The sequence below is a fragment of the Ptychodera flava genome, chromosome 5 (genome assembly GCF_041260155.1).
Source record: "Ptychodera flava strain L36383 chromosome 5, AS_Pfla_20210202, whole genome shotgun sequence".
Classification (NCBI taxonomy): domain Eukaryota; kingdom Metazoa; phylum Hemichordata; class Enteropneusta; family Ptychoderidae; genus Ptychodera; species Ptychodera flava.
Genome location: NC_091932.1, coordinates 26,923,508 through 26,945,069, shown reverse-complemented (window position 1 = coordinate 26,945,069; position 21,562 = coordinate 26,923,508). Strand labels below are relative to the sequence as shown.

At 36.7% G+C, this 21,562-nt stretch overlaps 1 protein-coding gene across 3 annotated transcripts in view; it reads left to right on the top strand.

Annotated features, from left to right (window-relative positions):
• The first annotated feature begins 131 nt into the window (after positions 1-131).
• Positions 132-21,562, top strand: part of LOC139133398 (cytochrome P450 1A5-like) — a 60,073-nt gene continuing 38,642 nt past the window's right edge. For 2 of the 3 annotated variants that reach the window (XM_070699966.1, XM_070699964.1), the window contains exon 1: positions 208-271. Coding sequence is in view for 1 of the 3 variants with exons in the window: in XM_070699963.1 (XP_070556064.1) it covers positions 13,157-13,322; positions 14,226-14,399; positions 15,745-15,829; positions 16,975-17,136; positions 18,969-19,177; positions 19,679-19,798 (916 nt within the window). In the remaining 2 variants the exon portion in view is untranslated. Of the gene's footprint in view, positions 272-13,135; positions 13,323-14,225; positions 14,400-15,744; positions 15,830-16,974; positions 17,137-18,968; positions 19,178-19,678; positions 19,799-21,562 lie in introns of all 3 variants that reach the window. The other variant, XM_070699963.1, reaches the window with a different exon arrangement.

Here is a 21,562-nt window from a genome sequence, read left to right as displayed (position 1 = left end):
AAGAAACACACACACAAAAAAAACAAAGACTTGAATTCCAAATCTATATAGTCATTGAAATTGACTGACTTACAATCAGATTGATAATTTTTCATTATCTGCTTTGTTCATTCCAACAATTAATTGTGAATACTTGTGTGCCCCAAAAGGTGTAATGGCTATGACACCCTTATATAAGCAGAAAAATGCAAAGTAGTTTTATGTCAAGACTAAAGAGATCAACGGGTCAGGATCATTAAACCACATTTGAGAAGGCAAGCACAGACGGAAGGTGAGCCGATTATCAGCAATTCATTGCTAGAATTTTCCCACTCTTTACCATATTATTTGAACCTTGAAGGTTCACTCAAGATAATCATCTTAGCAGAAGCAAAGTAGTCGCCAAAATTGGGCGAACAAAGCTTTTAAAGTGGCATTATGGTCCTGTCACACCTTGACGATTTAGCCAGCGTATACCGAAGTGTCAAAATCTCTCTAAAACGCTGGCTTACGCTGAACTAACGGTATATTTATTAATTTTGGGCGAATACACAGCGTATTCATAACGATTTTGACGTATACATAACATATTAGTAAGTAATAACTTCTCAATAACATATAGAAACTGTCACACGGACGGCGAATCTCTGGACGAAGGTTTTCTTGAAATCCGCCGCATCTTGCACGTTGTCTTTATCTCACAGAAAGTGACCACAAACAGTCGAAGTACGACTGCTGTCAATGATTAAACCGTCGTTTTCCAGTCGAAAATATACACTGTCGACCATTTCCTTAGCATATTTGGCATCGCTTATGATCAGGAAGCAAGACTTTGGCAAAACGTCCGAGATATAAGGGAAGATTCGCCGCCCATGCGACCATTTCTGTTCACAGCAGACTTGCAGTGCAAAATTTCCGCGTTTTCTATTGGAAGGAATTGTAGCCTTACGGGCTGGTGATCTGCCAACAACGTAGGCTGCCATGCCACCAACGGAGACGAGTTTTAGGCCAAAAAAGGAAATGTTTCTGGTCAGGTCTTTCTTTAAAAAATGGTGCGGCGACGCGAATTTTTTTTATTTTTTTTTACCCTACTGGAATTTTTGAGGGGATTTTAAAATTTGGGGGGGATTTAACTGAAACATTTAATGACATCTTATATATAAGTTTTAATGTTGCAGTGTTGTCACTTGTGATATACATACTACAAGCCATAAATCACTTGCTTACATAATACAGCTGCTGGCTGCAAAGACCATCCTCTATAAGAGTTTTTCAAAAGTCAACAAATTTGGGTATCACTGTTGTGAATGTATAGGGCTTCCAAGAGTGGCGGACAGCTCATTAATATTCATAAGCATTAATATCCCTAAAAATTGTAGCATATTCCCTCATACTTAAATATTCTGTATGTTTGTTTGCACATATTCTGTAAGTCTGCTTTCATAGGGCTTAACATCAAAAGTAACAACAGCCAGCCATTCCCGCTGTACCTTCAAGGGATTTTTTCATTTTTCACTGAACTGTCTGCACTACACAAATAAAGAAAAAAATATATTGCAGTTATAAAAGAATGTTTTGTAGCTTCTGAAAAAAATAATGTGCTTGTTTGTCACGTTTTTACTGAGCGTATATCATCCCTCACTACTGTAAGTTTGGATCAAGATTGCCCTTTGCAAACCAGTGAGCTGTATTTTTCTAGTGACCTAGCTGGTCTTGTAGTTTTGTGCGCAGATTCAGTAGAGCTAAAACGAACACCCTAGATGGCCAGATCCCGTATTTTGCGGAGTCGAGTTTTTCTCAATGTCAGATTTGCTCCAGTTGCTTTTTTCAGTCATTTTAGAATGAGGAAAATAACAAACAGAAAGGTTGGTTGTTTCCGACAGTTAATTTTAGGGTTTATTTGCCCAGAAAAATGAGTCAGTGACTGTTCACTGAATTCAAAAACCGGGCCCATTGACACCACAGCTTCCTTCAATGCGCTATGCTTGTGCAGTCTGCACTGAACACGTTTCTGTGACAGTAAAGTCCAATTTTTCGTATCACTTTTGCTATCAGAATTATTTTCAGTGTGTTATGGACATTCATATGATGCACAAAAACTTCAGTCTCCTTTTCTCAATCGTACCAGAGATGATGTGACACAGAAACCTTATCGGGCCAGGGGCAATGAACTTTTGTGAACGTAACTCTCAACTGGCTGATATAGGCTTTCATATGCAAAATCAGCGTACGGAAATTTACGCGTGGTATACTTTCAACAGCATTTTATTGAAGCAGTTCTAAAAGTATCAAAATAGAACTAAAATTAGTCCCTTCCATGTAAATGTACTTGCTACATTATACAATGCCAGTTGCCACACTATTAACAGGTGCCGATAACGGGTCAAATGCATCGAAGTGTGACAACCATGATAGCAGCCATTCCAGCCAGCTCAGTGCAGTGCGCAATGGGTCGCCTCTTCTATGTGCAATTAGCGGCGCGCAGCCTAGATGAAACACTGGTCAGTTTTATAATTTTATCGATATAGTCACATATGTACTGTTCATGCAGTCACTGATCATGCACCCCAAAGAATTTTCTCTTTCTCTTCAGCCGTTTTGGTTTGGTGTCATAGCAATCAGTACGTAGTTTGCCGCGGCCGCCGGCCACAAAACCGGAAAAAAGGGTGACGCGTTGTTGTTCAGGTGACGCGCGCGCTGACCAGAAACATTTCTTGGGGGGGGGGGGGGCTTAGCCTGCCGACAACGGTGCGCGTAAACCTCATGCTTATGGAAATTTGCTTTTTATTTTACAATTATCATTTATACATGCCCCCCAGCCAATTGTAATTGATAGTTTTTTACCGTCTGCTGACAGGACTTGGTTGCTTTATTATGTAATAATAATTTTTCGTTATAGTTAGGCCCGTTTTCTAAAGTCGACAATCTCAGGACAACCGTGAAATAGGAAAACATTTAATGAAAAGCTTGTAGAGTGATAGCTCAGCCGTGGAGTTAGGAAAAGAGCATCTTTTTGCGAACTTGTATATAAAAACAAAGACGGTTTTACTCCCGATGGAGTGAGTAGACTGTAACCTTACATTTCGTGTGTCTCCGCTGACGGAAAAGGAAATGACAAAATATGAGATTGACAGCCTTGCAGAAAAGGAGAATAGCTTTGTTTATTGTTTTTCGACCTAAATTGTGAAAAAATAATTATGGTTGTGTAGATGTCTCTTTTTGCATGCCACCGATGTCGCGACGTCGGCAGGCTACGTTGTTGGGAGGGTAACACTGCATAAAATGACAATGGAACTTTGTCTGTGACGTCATCTTATATGCACGCGCAGATGTAAAATTTTCTACATTGCATTGTTTGCAGCCCACGTTGTTGGCAGAACAACCTCGCCGTACTTCGGCGTATACCAACCAGCGTGCTTTAAACGTGCAAAACTTATCAATAACGTATTCGACATACGCCAACGTATTTGCCAAATTTTTCATACGTTGTCACACGCTTGCTAAATCGTCAAGGTGTGGCAGGTCCATAAGGCTTATTTGCGCGCCATTTGGGCAGTGTCTGCGACTGCCCTCGCAGTAGAATGTCATTGTCATGCAAATTTACTTTCAGTCGTTTCTATGGATATAAGTTTTTATAACGAAAAACATCAAAATTTTAAGCGAAATGTGCAATCCCAGTGCCAATTTATTGTAACTTCATCGTTTTGAATTTTAGCGCTCGTTGTAGGCGCAGTCGCTACCAACACAGGGTACGCATATGCGTTGCGGGTACGTCTTGTCTTGTCTTATCGAAAATTCCCCATGTCAGTAGAGGCACCTCAAAAAGAGTTTCAGAGTGTCAAGTACAAACTTCACTATGCTAAAACTAAATAAAAACAGGACAAACATTTACACACAACATAGAAGTAAAAAAGCTGTCATGCAGCTGAGGTCAGTCCCTCCGTCTTCACGTTGGATTGGTCGCCAAGTTAGAATGTTCGTTAAAGAGCAGTAGTCTCTTGTGGTGCAGACTATATAACGACAATCGGGTGAGTCGCCCGAAGGCTGGAATGGCAGTCAATATATGGCCGCCTTTATGAACGAAGACACGTTGAGTTTATCAGCACTCCGGCTAGTCTATTATCTTAGCACCTGGCTGCAGCAAGAATTACATTGCATTTGATACAAGTAGAGTTTTGTCAGTAAATGAGATACTTTCGTCGCACATCATCAAGAGCAGAGCAAGTCGCTACAAAGTAAAGCCTGTCTTTAGATCCTTGTTCAGATAGGGTACATGTGGCTTTAACAGTGTATTGATTGAAATCTCTCCTATCTGCTTGTAAAGTGTAAGTACCAGTAAGAACACGAAGGCAGACTCTTAGACGTCTAATATCCCTGACGCTGTTTGAAATATATGCTACTGATGGATCTGGTTTTAGTATAGAGAGTATATCTCCTTGTAAATATATAAGACTTGGATAATATTTCGTTCTTGAAGTAAGGTCTTCATTCCAATAGTTAACAGTGGCCTCCTTCAGTGTTTTCTTCCATACATTTTTGGTCGTTGGCAGTTCTATGAGATCATAGATATATGGCACTGAGCAGATGGCAAGTAGACTTCTTGCTTGAGTAAACTAGCTTTACTTCTTTTGGGATTTCAATGGTACCTGTCTGTAGAGAAATTCGAACTCGATAGAATCCTTGTTGTGATAGATGTTATACAGGATTATTAGAATCTTCAAATGGAATTTTGCAGTCACAGGGAGTGTACTCACTAGCAAATATGGAACAGGGTCCGGAATTCTTGTTGGTAGAGATAACAGTTCTTACATAGTCTTCCTGTAAAGTGCCTCCAATTTATTAACATCAGTTGAATTTAGAATTAAGAACTCAAGACCATGTAACAGAACAGGAACAACAAAGATGTCCAGCATATGACTTGTTGCTGTCGGTGTTAAACCACTTTTTCCATGCATTCTAGATCCAATAAATGAGTGGAGGGTACGCCCGGCTTTTCTAATATTTTCATCAATGGTTAGTTTGTCCGAAATAAGTCTGTTGTCTCTGATAATCCCAAGATGTTTAGCTTGTTTGGGTGAGGAATACCTGTATTTGAGATAACGAAGTCAGATACTTTCTTATCATAAGCGAGAATTGCACTCTTTTCGGGTTGGATTTGGTATCTATCATTTTGACTATAGAATTCGTTGATGAATAGCATTGTTTGTAGCTGGTCTTCGCTATTGGCAATAAGACTAACATCGGTTGGACCAGAACAGTTAATTCGTCCTATTTTGGTGCCCAGGTTGTTTTTTTTTAGTAAATCCAAAAGGTCATCGATGTATAGTTTAAAGAGATCCATTGTTACTTCATGACCGGAATTACGTCACTCGATAAATTTGCATATATGCAGAAGACTCAACACGGCTGCCTCTGTGGTCACCCTTTGGGTACCAAAGCCTAAGTTACGCACTCATTGAAAACCTTATTGGAACACTGATATGCATCTATAGACCAATGACTAAACTGAATTTTTTCAAGATTAATCACAACATCGGAATGACACAATTCTACAAACTTTGAACACTACTCCGTTCAAAGTGACATTTTTTGAAGAATTCTATTTTATATACAAAAACAAAAAACAAAATATTTGAAAACGACGCCTGATATTTCTTGGTACACGTGTCATTGTTGGTTGTCTTAGGGTGATTGATTTTATGACAAAGTCTAGAAATTCCGGGATTTGGTTTGTTGGGCTCGAATTGCCACTTCTAATAGAGCGCTCGATAAAGATTGTTCCTTCTTTTGGGGGTTTGTGTATTTTCGGTAGGAGATACTATCATAGTGTAAGTGTTATTCCAGTTATGGGAGTTGGGAAACTGTAGGTCTCCTCGTCAATAATTTTCTTGTTGCACATTTTTTCAATGATTTCATGTACCATTTTCACCATTCGATTACAAGTAGTTAGTTTGCATTTTGCGGCTGTCGATTACGTTCTTTACTGTAATCTGTCATATTTGCAATTGCTATGCCTCTTCCTTTATGGAAGTGCTTAATTGTCATTTGTTTGTTTTGGATAGACTGTTCAGAGCAGTCTTTTCTGCTAGAGTTATGTTGTTTCTGATGTGGGTTTCAAATTGGTTTCCGGTATCGATATTAGCTGCTCCGCGATAGTTTTACAATTTCGGATTTTCCCTTGTTAGTAGTGTCCAGCATGGACTTATCTCTGAACAGATATCTGATTGATTGTTAGGTTGTTTGGTTATCATGATATTGCACAATCTTATCATGCGAATAAAATTTGTTGATATATCGGCGAGAATTTTTGTGTAAAGGCACTTCGAAGTGGGAATAAATGTCAAGCTTAATTCTTTAACTTCAACAATAGTTAAGGTTTGAATTGCAAGGTGTTTGATGAATCTGAGAATATTTTTCGGTTCTTGTTTTTGTTTAACCTTCCATTTGTTTCTATGTGCTTCCTGGCGTCTTTACATTTTTGGTTTCAAAACAACAAAACGTGACCAAAAACAAATGTGCAAAGACACTTTCATAAAATTTACGGGAGCTGCAAAAAAAGTAAGGCACGCTATCTACCATGGGCAAAAGTCTTCTCTTCGTTCATAAAACCCGCAGGCTGACCAAACAGCTTCCTTCAATGCCAGCAAATCCTCCAAAAAGAGAACTACTGTTGCACAAAACTATGTGACTTTGATTGCCAACGACGAAAAAATTGTACAAGGGGATTTTGGTCGTGGCCATGAAATAGCACACTCTCATTCACTCATCAATTATTAACCAATTAACAAATTATTACTGTCTGTCACACCGCGACATAAAAGACATAATCCAACAATTGAAAAAAGGCTTATCTTATAAAGAAAGTAAAGAAACCAAAATCCCAAACATATATAATCCTTTTTTCGAGGACCAAGGTCACATAATCATGGTCAAAGCACTATCGATTCACCGGTTTCTTGTCATGTTTCCCGTTATCACGAAGTCACATTGATCTACTGATTGTATCGTATCACTATCAAACCGATGTGTTAAGTTGCCTTCATTTTCACTATATCGATTCAATTTTGCAGATAGAGGCTATTGTTAAATAACTAATAATTTTATAATTATTTGTTACTTGTTTTGTGCGCATTGGTTAAGATTTGTAACACTTATCTGTTATTTTGAGTTCATGGATCATCAATACAAACTGTCCATTACATCAGTAATAACTGTATCACTTCCTCATCAGCCAGGTCAGTAAAAAGCGGTATTGAGCCAAAACATAACGTATTATCACCCACTTGGCTTGATATGTTATAGCATCTTTTGTCCTTCAACCTTCAAATATACAGTATTATGTAAAATAAATCATATTGAATACGTTGTGTTTCATTAATTTTAACCATCTTGACCTGGTGGTGAAATATGGACTAGGCAGGAAAAGGGTTAAGGCAACAAAATATTGAAAACAGGCTTAATTAACAGTATTTTAACACCATGACACAATATAACAGCAGATATTTTGAATTTGGTCGACCATTTTGGCTTTATAACGTTATCATAATAATTCATTTGAGTCTATTTCATGATTTTTGTGATTTTCGAAGTTTAAGTCAGTTTATTCATAAAAAATATTCAAAACTGCCTGAATTTACCGTATTTTTTAACATTTTAAAGCAATATAATGGCGGCCATTTTGAATTTAGGAAGTCATCGAACCTTTCCAGTGGCTTAAATGTTTGGAGCAATAGATAGCTAATTTTCATCTAAATATATATGCGAACCTCGAACCTGTAGCGAATTTGGTACTTTTGTCATCCATGTAACGTTATTTTTGCAAAGCCATCTGTCGCAAACAATGCATTGTGTTTGCAAGGAGAAGAAGAAAATGTTCATACTGTGTGATACAAAATTATTAAAATGTCCAAATTGACAGCTGCTGTCCCTTTCAAGGGGTAAATCAGTTTTCCTGACGTTTGACCCTGGAGACAAATTGTTGTTAATTACTTTTATAATGAACCTACTACTTTCATGGGCATTCTGCCTGGTGGCATCAGTCATTTGTTGCGTCTACATAAACTGCTAAGATTTTTAGCATGATTACCCGAACACTGGAAATCGACACATTTAACAAAAACATATGCGAGTCGGTAATACTCTGACTTCACGGTACCCTTCAAAACATGCAAGTAACAGTCATTCGATTCCAATATTTTGTATGTATGTTAAAAGCCTAAGTCATATTTTTGACATGTCCCTGTACCAAATAAAATATATTTTATACAAAGCATTGCCTTTTATAATGTGTCTAGGAAAATAATTGGTAGAATTTGAGATTAGTTTTGACTGTAGTTTGCAACATAAAACTTTGGGGTATGGGGTAAGTTTGGTCTCATTTCATGAAAACTATAGAAGATATTGCATATTGCAACATATTAATTTAAGAAGGAGTAAATTAACTTTCTAGAGCTACCCCATTTGCCGCGTTATGTTCAAAATAAGCTCAGCAGATGACTTACAAGAAGACAGGTTTAACAAAAACAAATGCTAGTCAGTAATACTGTGATTTTGCGGTACCCTTCAAAATATGACTGTTACAGCTACAGGATCCCAATATGTTTTTTGTCAAAAGTCTATTTCAAGTTTCTAACATGTACCTGTACCAAATATCACAAAGTTGATACATAGCATTGCCCTTTGTATTATGTCTCGGTAAATAATTGCTGAATTTAGATTAATTTTGACAGTAATTTGCGACATAAACTCTTGGGTATGGGGTAAATTATGGCCCTATTTTATGAAAACTATAGATGATATTGCATATTGCTATATATACCATTTTCAAAAAGAATAAATCACCTTTCTAATGATACCCAATAAGCTAGGTCATGTTAGACTGTAAGCTCAGCAGATGACGTACAAGAAGACAGGTTTGATAAAAATCCATGTGGGTCACAAAATCGCGATTTTGCGGTACCCTTCAAAACATGACCGTAACAGCTATTGAGTCCCTTTATTTTGTCTGCTACAATCATATTTCTTATTCTGGGGATCCCAAGGCTTCTGAAAAATACAGGTTTGTTATCCTGTGGGGTGGGGGAAGGTGCACGTAGACGCCCCCTCTAGCCCATGGCCTAATAGAGTGTTAGTTATGCTTACTGTATAAGTAAGACAAGGAGGCACAGACAATTTTCCAAATACGTCTTATCAAAATTATTTTATGGAAAAATATTTAAAAAGAAAATTATAAAAATAGACAGTCATCAACAATCTATTTACCTTAAGGAGAAAATGGCAATATGACTATGTGTGTGCGTTTTAAAGTCTTCTTTTAAGGCTGTGCATTAGTTCATTGCATAACAATAAAATACCCATTCACGATATACCAATGTAGCAAAACTTGGAATTTTAGTGACTAGAGACAATAATGCATTGTAAATACCCAATTTGAACATTTATTTTCTTCTTCAGCATATTGCAATTAGTAAATAACATCCATAAATCTGTTTGAATTGCTTCATTGGGAGTTAACAATGGTTATCGTATTTTCTTCCGGTTAAAAATACTGAATTACCAGAAAAATCGATTTAAAGTTATCCAAGTCTATGACGTCATTTTTACTAAAACCTTATGCATTTTAGAAAGACCAGTATCTAAGCTTTCTAAAACTATAAGGTATATGGCAATTCAAGCCAGTTACTTCATCAAGGAAAGAATGTTGTACTACCCCTAGCTTTTGCACACCCCATACAGGTACACGCAATTCAAAATTGACTCCAGAGAAGTAGTGTATAGTTAAATATCTAATGTTAGCACTTGTTTGCTTAATATGTCGGAATAAATAATTCAAACACAAAAAGCACTCAAAAGTTTGCTTTATAAAAAGTAAATCACTATTGTTACATGGTATTTTGGTTAAAAAAATTCAAAATTGTCAAAACATTAATTTTAAAATCGTCCTATTCTATGTAAACAAAATTAATTTTGCTAAAGTTGGTGTTTGTCAAAAAGAGCAGTATCTGAGGAGCTTTCCAAAAATGTAAGGTTTGTGCTATACAAGGGGAGGATATAGTACCCCCTACCCCTACCCATTTTTTCGCCATTTTTGTGGTACATACAAATCAAAAACCAGTGCAGACAGGTAGTGCATTCCAAAGTATCCAATGTTAACATCTTTTTTCTAGTTCAGCACATCCCAAAGAACCAAAACATACCCTTGTAGTAGGTTTATGGGGAGGGGGGGTGCACGGTTGGCCCCTTCAGCCCACGGACTTTATTCTTTCCTATGCTGCGTAATTTGCTGAATTTAAACACTTGCAGGTCATGGATGGACGCAGTTGCCCACGTCATCGCAGTTGTATAAATGATCTTCGCAAAGTAAGGTCATTCTGTAGATTAGATCACGGGCACGCGCTGTTGTTATGAATTGCTATTCAGAGAATCTATATAACTTCCCTTTCTGTGATTGTGATATCCTATTTCTGGTAAGGCTATTATTTTTTTAAATCACGATGTAAGCTTTCCGGCGGTGTGTGTACGTCAACTGTATGTAAATTATTGAACGCCTATACACTATCAATAAAGAACAACGGAATGCCCACGAAGATCAAGATACTGTGCTATAACTTTGTCTAACACTTACGCTTCACTCTGCCTTTTGCGCTTGTATAACAACACAATCAAAGGCAGCGATTGTACAGACACGTGGATCAACACGATCACTCCACATTTTGTGGAGTGACTGCGATATGACCATTATGATGATTGTGAAACATTGAAACGCCTTATTATTCGAAGATAACTTAGACTTATTATTCGACCATTACGTCATGATCAGATTCAGGAAAACATACAGATCATTATCAACAAAAATTTGTTACAATATCCTTCAGAATACGTGAAAGTGCGGTGTCTTTCACAGAAATGAGTTGGCGCCAGGCAGTCGACGCTCCACACCAAGGTGACCCCACTGCTGAAGCGAAGTGCAATACAGGTCTACAGATCTATGCATGAGATATACAAATTATACAAACACATCTCAACCGATTTATTGTAAGTTAGTACAATGATATCAACCTTTGTCATATATATACATGTCAATTTGTTTCACAAAACAATTTAATATGGCTGCATGGCGGCCATTTTGTTACGATTTTATCATGTCCTGAACCGTAACTCAGACATGTATCAACCAATGCTATTTAAAGTTGGTACAAGGACATTGACTTATGTCATACATACGTACCTCGATTTGTTTAACGATATGATCCAATATGGCGACATGGCTACCATTTTATTAAAATTTTTTCATGTCCTCAGCCATAACTTGGGCAGTCTCAGCTGATTTTGTTCAAAGTGGTACAAGGACATTGACCTGTGTCATACATATGCATGTCGAATTCTTTTACGATAAGATTGCGTTTAGGCCATTTCGTTATGATTTTCCATGTCCTGAACCATAACTTAGACATGTATCAACCAATTTTATTCAAAGTTGGTACAAGGACATTGGCTATTGTCATACATATGTACGTCAATTTGTTTCATGATGTGATCCAATATGGCCGCGTAGTGGCCATTTTGTTACATATTTTTTCATGTACAGAGCCATAAGTCAGACATATTTCCACCAATTTCATTTAAAGTTGGTACAAGGACATTGACCCACGTCATACATATGCACATCAGTTTGTTTACGACATGTAGTAGTATCATGTCAATCATTGAATTTTCGTATGTAGGCTGATATGTCAAGAAATACTGCATCAGAATTCATGAAACTTCGTACAGATGTTAAGGTCGCATTGCTTTAACAGTGAATAAAGGCATTTTTCAGTGTCATGGTAATTAATTTGTAATTGCATATGTATAAAGAAGTTTCCTAATTAGAGTGATATGTCCACAAATACTCCATCAAATTTGATGAAACTTGGCATAGATGTTGATCTCACTGACACTTAGCAGTATCGTTTAAATTAATTGCTAATTGGGATTTACATGATGAATTTTTGTTTTTTAGGCTGTATGTCCAGAAGCACTGCATCGAACTTTATGAAATATGGTACCAGTGATCTGTCAGTGTTACAATGGCATGTCGAAATGTTTGGCAACATCCTGTCGATTAATTACTAATTGACTCATTTAATGACCTTTTGTATTTTTATTATGGTGGCCTATATTGGTTTTATGTTTTCAGCGTCATAGAACTCGATTATTTTCGGCCATTTGGTCCCATCTATATCGGATTATTTTTAATCACAGGCCTAATTAATGTACAGGACTCTATTCTCTCTTAGGACTTGTAATTAAAGTACCCATTAACAAGTGGGGACTGTGTCATCAACGATGACTTGTTTTATCTTAATACGTTTGACTATTATGTATTGGTAATAGAGCTTTATACCATCAACCCTTCATTGCAGGTTTGGTGTCTTTGTCTTACGTTAGCACTGGTTTTGTAACGATTTCTTTTCCGCCTTCGCCATGACACGTATTTGTCCTTTGACAATGTTAAGTGAAGTTTTGTGACTGTGTTGCGTCTATTTTCTGACTAGTTTGATTGACTACTTCGCCAAAGCAAGCAAGGATAGTAATTGCGTCTATTATCTGATGAGTTTGTAATTCGCAAAGTAAGCAAGGGTACATTACTAATCTGTGGACGCTGTCACCAGACTATCATCGGATTAACTTTGACATAGTCGACAACGAACGCACCATGTACCAGCAAGGTCTTCTGTTACACCTTGCTGGTGCGTTCGTTGTTTACTCTGTCAAAGTTAATCCGGTGATAATCTGGTGACAGCGGCCACAGGTTAGTGATTTACCCTTGCTTGCTTTGGCGCATTGGCGATCAAAATCTTCATAATAGATGCAACATGGTGATAAAATGTTTATGCAAGATTGTCAGGGGCAGTGCAAAGGGAAGAACAAAACATCAAAGGTTGGTAGAATAAAACCTTTATTAGCAATACAACAAAAAACGTACCCATCCCTGGGCACGGATATGTAGGCGACCCCTATGTTCTTGCCCTGCAGGCTAGTCGAATACATGGTACCTCTTTTATCAAAAACAATCTTTGTGTCGAAACAACCTTCACATGCGAATTCCACCGTCTGGCGCCCCCAATGACGAGGGCAAGCTGAAGTGATGCAATTCTTCCATGCATTTTCACAGAGTATTGCATCAGCTGTCAGAATGGTTTATGCAACAATGGAAACGATCCAGATCTTTCTCAGCAGTCAAATCAATATTTTTATGGTCCTGGTAGCCTTCGTACTGATAGCTGCATTGTGGAGTATGCGTAGACCTGCTGGTCTTCCCCCAGGCCCAAGAGGTTTTCCGTTCATTGGAAACATATTCGGTAAGTTTAATCATATTGTCTTGCATAAAAAATGCAACCGGTGCATGTAATTCATGTAAAGCAGAAGAAAGATAAGAACTTCCATAAAAAGTTCCTAGTTGAGTTGTAGAACTACAGAGGTCATATATTGAAATGAACCTTTTCCTTTCATGTCTCAACTAGCAAAATATTAGACAACCCGTTATAATAAATTAGTTAGTGACTATGCAAAGGCATAGGAGGTCACTAAAACTCTTGCATCGTCAACCAAGGTTTTACTAAACGTTCTGTCACTTAAACTAATTGCAGCTACATTAGTGAGTGAAGATAGAAAACAAATACGCATATTTTACTGGATACATGCCAGTTTTCAAACTTTTTTGTGTCAATTATTAAACAACCTCCCTGGGTCTTTCATTCTGATTTAATATTTACAACAATACTATAGGTTATAGTATTGACTGATGCAGAATATTAATTATATTAGAAAATGTGATGGTCAATCACTAGATTTTGATAAATTTTGTTGTGTCTGCTTTTGCATAAAGCCGAGTTGTGTCCAGTGAGATCTTGGATTATTCGTAATGAATTGACGGAGAGAAGCATAGAAACTCTGGTGATTTACCAGTATTGAAAGACATTGCAGATATCATAATCTTTCTACTAACAAAAAAGTCGATAGATTACAACAAGCCGTTCCACATCTACGAAGGATGTCATTTTCACCTTCTTATTTACGTTTCACTTAGCTTGTTCTATAGAGGTTTTGGTTAAGTTTTACCAATCATATGTTGTTGTCCAATGCCCTTTTCTTACGGACAACCGGTACGGCTGGAAGCTCACCTAACTTCCGTCATCAAAATGAAATCGATTAAAACGCCTGACGGAAAACAGTGTTGAATTTTGTCATCCATTTCGTTTCAGATATGAGCGGAAATCCTATGCGGAAAATGTCAGACTTCGCTAAGATATACGGCGATATGTTTTCCCTGAAAATCGGATTGCAGAACATCGTTGTCCTGAATAACGTCAAGGTTGTGCGAGAAGCACTCGTAAAAAAGCAGGACGGACTTGCTAAACGACCCTGGTTATATAGCAGTAAGCTAAAAATTGTTCCGAAAAGGGTTAATCTCAATTGATATATAAATAAGCACTATACTTCTTGCCTTATAATTTGGCTGCTCGAATTGTATGAAATGAAGAGACAGACATAACCGGAAAACATTACGTTATACCGCTGCCCAAAACCTTTAATATAGAACCATTGGGATCGATTTACCTTATAAGGCACGTTGAAAATCTTCGTCACACTGCAAGCCCCTGTGGAAAGTAGTGAGCTGGGAGATACTTAATTGCCAGTGAAGTACATATGATTAGTACGGATTGTAGACATGAAAACATCCTTACATATACACATGCAGTCTTTTAGCGAGCGGCACCGTGCATGTTGGCTTAAAGGGACATGAGCTGTAACTTGTGGCAAGTTTTTTCAGTATCCTGCTTCTGTATATTAACTATCGCGTCTGACCCTAATACGTTTGTCATGCTGAATTTTAGTGTATTCTTTTGTCAACACAGCTTGTATGTGTCTAGTGATCATTGTTTGTTTACATATGAATTCTAGTCCGGACTTGAATACAAGTGTCAACAATAATAATGTAGATTATACTCATATGGTTTGTGTTGATATGCTGAATTCTTGGCATTAAATAACAGTCTAGGGATTAATGCAGAAAATGTAGGGAAACCACAAAACAATAGTTCTTAAAAAATAGCCAAAAGATACAGCTTATGGAGCTTTAAAGTAGATGGAATGTTCTTTATTATTGCCGAAACATCCCATATTATATTGGTGCCATACCTTTGACTTTATAGTTTTAATAATTATATAAAAGGGGAAGCGGTCGTTTCGTTATTAAAAAAATGACATCAACATCAAGATCGTTTAGGCATAAAACTCATCCAGCCTATCGTTTTTATGAATGATTGGACTTTTAAGGTAATATGCGCCTCGAAAGTGAAAGACTTAAACTTTTGCTCAAACTCACCTGAAAGACACTTTCAATCATTCTCTTACAAAATCAACAATAAAAATAAGGGGTCGCTGTGCAAAGCTTGGAACTAGCAAAACAAATTACCTTACATTTTGCGATATTTAAATTCACAATGGCCGCCATTCCTGTGTTCACTTTATGTGGAAAAATAAAATTTTAGATTTTCGAAAAAGTAAGAGGGTGAAAGTTTTTCTTTCGCCAAGAGCTTTAAAATGAGCTCCCACAAGTGGCAGATCAGAAAAGAATTGTAGAAATTTGAGAGTACGACTATCAGTCCCCGAGGCGCGTTCTACCTTAACGCGTATTTGATCCAAAAACTTTTGACAACACCAAACGATAATGGGACGGATTAATGATTACTGTTTTATCTCTGTGTAAATATTGTATAGTGGACCTATTGACCGAAGGAGGACAAGATATTACATATGGTAAGAAATGGAAGACTATGCGTAAATTTGGACACAAAGCCGTCAGGTAAACTCTATTTTAAGAAAATCAGGATATCTAAAATCTCCAAGTAAACCGTTACTTGTATGCAAATGTTTTTACTTTCAACAGTTGAAGTACTGTTCGTTATAGATTTGGTCATGAAAGAGTAAAGTTGGACCCCTTTTGGCTAGCGTGTGATTTCAACATTAACATTCTTTTAGTTGGAAATTTTTGAACTTTTCGTTTTTCATCTAGTTTTGTATTTCATCAATAATTTTTACTCAGTATTCGTCACATCATATATTTGCAACAGGAATGTTGTATTTAGAACACCAGTTATTAAATAATATCTCCAGGCCTTTGTACTATGATGTGTCACTGTCATTGTGCAGAAAATTCAATCGGCGTGTCACTGAAAATACCATGACAGCAACGGCTTTATTCGTTCATTTTCTTTCATTTATTCGTCTTGGTTTAAAGGGTAAAAGTTATACTTTTATAGTAGTTTGGAAATAATGTTAGCATTGAAAATTTTATTGATTTTCAGGAAAGCATTAAGGGTAATTAGCCGATTGTACAAAGCGTTATAGGAATAAGCGTACCCCAACGGTAACACTAGTTTAATATCTAAATGGATGTTTGTGCGACTTGTGAAACACCGCTCTGTATGTATGAGGATTCGTCGAAGACTGTATTAATTTCTTAATTTATTCATTAAATGACCTAGGAAAAGTGTCGTACATGATAAAATTACAACCTAGCTTAAGTTGAGTTAATCAGAAAACTGTTATGAGACGTTTTCATGGTATGTTTCAAATTTAAATTTTAACGAATAAGGTAAATTTCTAGGCACCCCGTAAATTTTCCATTCATGCTTGAATAAAACTTGCTAACAGAATCATATTTAACATCGTCGAGGTGGAAGCAATTTTACGAATGAGGTTGAGATGAAAATCTGACAAATTTTGAAGTCAATCAGAATTGACATTATACCACATACTCGCGCTGTTTCGTTGTAAGCAAAAAGCTACGACTGAATAATTTGTTTGCTACTTCAAGACTACCATTGATTTCTGCGAATCATTCGTTGGTGGACGACGATTTTATTTCTCATGCGTAAGAACAAATTTCAGAAACAGGCATATCGTATTAAATGTATTTAAATAACTACAGTTTTTGTATTTTTTTAGGAATTTCTCCAGCGGATACCCATTGGAAAGAGCTGTAACAAAGGTGGCGTTTCCTAATCTAAAGAAAGCCATTGTTGACAACAATGGAGAACCGTTCAATCCGAGATCAATACTGAAGTTGTGTGTTTGTAATGTGTTGTCAAATATTTGCTTTGGTAACAAGTAAGTTCACTTGCCTACACTAATCCATGAACAAGTGACCAAGTTCGCGTCGGATGTAGTCTCATAAAGTTGTTGTTTGAAAGCCAGCAGTTTTATATTTTGTCGTAAAATTCATGTAGCGAAACTTGCAAAACTCTTTGCATATCTATATCTTGCATATCTATTGTACTCGAAGTCATATACTTCATAGCAAGAAATAATTATATAATTTGAATTTCAAACATAGGATTTCAACCTACAATGAATAATGTCAATTATGCATGTACGATAAAGTTTATGCAATGATGCAGCCTCAATACACCATAAAATAACCCAATATCTAGGGTAACTGACCTCGTAGCCGATCTGAACGACTCTTAGAAACCTCAAAATTTCATGATCCATTTAGGCGAGAACTGGATTGCAAATAACACGGGCGACATTATTCGAGTCATTTGTCCGTGAGAAAAGATTTGGACAGGCGAAAATAAGGCTAACTTTTGTTATCATTTCATTTGTTTTGACATTTTGTTGACCTAAAACTTTTGAACACATCAATTAACAATGCATATGAACCATCGAAAATAAATATGTTTCCGCGCTAACATCGACTGATTAGCCAAGACATTTCCAAGGGACTTACGGGATTAAGACCAGGGTATGTTGGAGGCTCTGAATATACATTTGCACAGAATTTCAGCGCACACTAGATCGCGCCCTATACCGGCGTCGGAAATTGCAAGAAAATTTATTGTGGTAATTGATATGGTCACCACTAGGCCAATTGATGCCTTCGTCACGAATATCAGAATATAATATAAGTTTGCAAACGGACAGTATTTTCCAACGCTCTTAGCGGCACTAACGTCCATGTGCACACTTTGCAGTACCTTTCATTATTGACATTAAAAAGAAGGAGTAACAGAACTGAGTGTATTAATTTCGTTTGTGTATTACTAGTAAGAACTTGTCAGTTTGAGTATATCTCGGAATACCATTCTGGGCATTCAAGCAGAATCTTATTCAATCCCGTTGGTATTTTCCCTTTAATATCCTCAGCATTCGGGCATTTTTGCGAAGCTGTTTCAATGCTTGAACGTCAAAGTTGCTTTGTTTGTATCACTGCTCACCACTGATTAACAAATGTTCTTCCCTTGGATATTGCTTTAAATTTCTGAACCTAATTTTTCATCATCGCGTTGAAAACGGATCACGAGCTCGCGAGGGCTCGAGTTTTCTAAGGGGAGTTTTTGAAGTCAATGAATTTGTTCTTGAAATCTCGAGTTGTTGGTTTCTCAACACAGCTATCGGTAATAATTCTGATGATGAAATAAATGCAATTTCTAGCTAAAACAACATAGTGTTACATTAACTAATATCAACTGTTTTCACCTTTGGGAGTTTCTTATTTTGTGTGTTAATGCTATCAAATTTCGACAGATTTTTATTTGTTTTGCTGATTACGTGGAACCGAATACATATGTTTGAAAGAAGTCTTTCTTGTGTCATAAGGACCTTGAAGACACTTCATTCTATTGATGTTTCGTGAAGATTCAGTTGTCTGCTATTCATGTACTTATTGCAACCAACAAAAATCTCGGACTGTTAGATGCTATTGGAGAAGTGAAACCTATTTTAGAGCCAGGGTATCTTATTCTAGAGTTAATTTTAAAGCTTTCTCAAGAATATTCTCTGACGGTTTCATAGAAATCATCGTGATCGGTATTGTAGCACCTGAAATTGATAGGGACTCATCTCCCTAAAGTGGCGTGATTTTCTTGACATTTATCATTGGAGAACAGTGGCATGTCCCACATCTTCGTAATCTACACATGTATCACGTCTTGTTTCAGCTATGACTTTGATGACACTGAATTCAAAAGCATCATGCAACTCGTCAACGATATGGATGATATCTTTGCAAATGGCACGCTGGCTGACATTGAGCCAATGCTTAAGTATATACCAACCAAAACGATCCGTCAGATGAAGAAAGTTGCCAATACTTGGATAAGATTTATCCAGTCCAAGATCGACGATCATAGGACGAATATACATGAAGGTATCGTATAAATAACTAAATGATAGAAATATTGAAATATATAGTCAAGATTCATATGTGACATGCACTCGAAAAGTAGAATTAGCTGGAGTTTGAACTAATATGCTCTTATTTGCTATATTTAAACATCGTGAAGATTCTGAACTCTCGTCCATCTAGTAGGCTACTAAATAGATTCTTTGTTTCTAAGCTTTCTCTCGACACAATGTTATATTCGTAATGATTCACACTAAGTCTTTGTTTTATCATATGCAAATAATATCTAACTTTTTACACTCATTAATGACAATATGTTTTTGAATTTTACCAACAAATACAAACACATTCATCATCAGCATTATCACTGTCATTATGCTCCTCCTCATGATTATCTCATGATGAGCACCTTTTTCAGAATGGCTCATTTTGTCAATCTATTACTCCTACACATATTATCAGAACTTTGAATGATAATATTTGTTGTCCGTGATTTACGGTCATTTCAACTTTCTTCTTTGATAGGTAGCGATTCTGATATTGTTCATGATGTTTTGAAGTTAAAAGCAGAATTGAAAGGTACAGACCAGGCTGATGTGTTGACAGACGTCCAAGCACGACAAATAGTATCTGATGTATTTGGAGGTAATTCATTCCTATTATTTTTGGATGATAGATGAAACTCTTGTACAGTATAATAATTGTCTTCCATACTCTAAAAATATTACAAAACTCATATACGATCTTGCGTGCTAACAGTAACTTAATATAGAATTAATAATTATGTGGGATCCGAATACATTGTGCCCAGGCCACTGTACTGTGACATAGTTTTTCATATCTCTAATGTTATACAGCCAACCCTTTTAAATATATGCCATTTGGCTTTATATCATATGGTCTTTGTCTTATGCTGGTAACACAAATGATGTATTTAAAAAAAATGATACATTGCATCAATAGTACTTGACTTGTGAGTGCGACAACAGCGAGCCAAATGTTCCAAATATATTAATCGTCATATATAAAAATAACCTTTGTACAGTGACATCAAAATTTGGTTGAATCATGGAAGTAAATAAATAAATAAATAAATAAGAAAAGAATAATTCCATAAAAGGACACAAATGATATTTCATACTTAAATGTAAAATATTCTTCAAAGCGAAATAAGGGAATAAACAGTTTGTGCAACAAACGATTTGGAAAAAAGGGGTACACCCATACTTATTGACCTACATACACGTATAATAGTAATCGTAAAAAGTGCAGTAAGTGCTGATTTAAAGAAATGTAAACATCTTTAAAAACGATGTTCCGTACAAAAAAGCACGATGAGAAAATGTTTCAAAAAGCACTACTACCAGTCGGGGAAAACACGACAAAAAATTGCCATGTAAACCATTGAGCATTGAGGTCTGTTCAATGCTAATGTCTTAAGCGGCTGTTAAAACAATACATCACTAAATGATCAGGATGAACGGTTACCTCTAAGGTTTTGAAAGTAAACAATGGGAGATCATTCCACTGTGCATCACGTGTAGGGTTGCTGTTGGTCACAGTCAGTCTCAGTCCTTCTGAGTAAATTCAGAGACTGTGATTCTAAGTAATCCTTGGCCCATGTCATACCTCCAAACCGAGATTGAAAGTCGTCCTAACACGATGTGCAAATCCAAAATCAATGACCATCAAACAATTCAAATAAAATATAATTGTTAGAAGTCTTTGCAAAATCATGCAAAAGTTGTAAGTTCATTAGTCTAGAGTTCGTTCATGTCCGAAAATCGTAATCAGTCCGATGTCCAGTATATTTTGAGGCAGTTCCCACGTGTCATCTTTAGGGTTGCTAACTTTTCATTGGATGCGATAGCGGTTTTCATGTTGACCATCAGAATGAGTAACAGTTTTGTAGTCAACACCTAAGGCCTGGTAAACATTATCATTCTTGTTATCATCACCTTTACTTCCGATGGTATCAAGTACGAGATTCTCGTTAACATTATTCCAGCCAACAATCTTATTTGTGACCGTTAGAGTCATATCTTTTGGATCAATTTTCGTCAGTATTGGTATTTCCATTGTCACCATCGGGTTGTCCATGTGGACGGCAGTTGAAATCCGTGTTTGGTTTAATTCGAGTAACATGTACAACTTGTTGTCTACGTTGGAAATCAAAGGTTGTTAAGAGATCGTTCACAGGTGTTACTTTCTCATTGACACGGTGAGATCAATGCTATGGATGTAGCAACTTGGATGACAACAGTAAAAAATTGGTCGACTAGCGGAAAATACAATACTCGTTAAAATAAAGACTGCATAGTTAAAACAAATACAGTAAAATACTAACCGACCAGCGGGAAATAAAACACTTGCAAAGCAGAGACTAAAATGCGCAGACGTTTCGGGTGC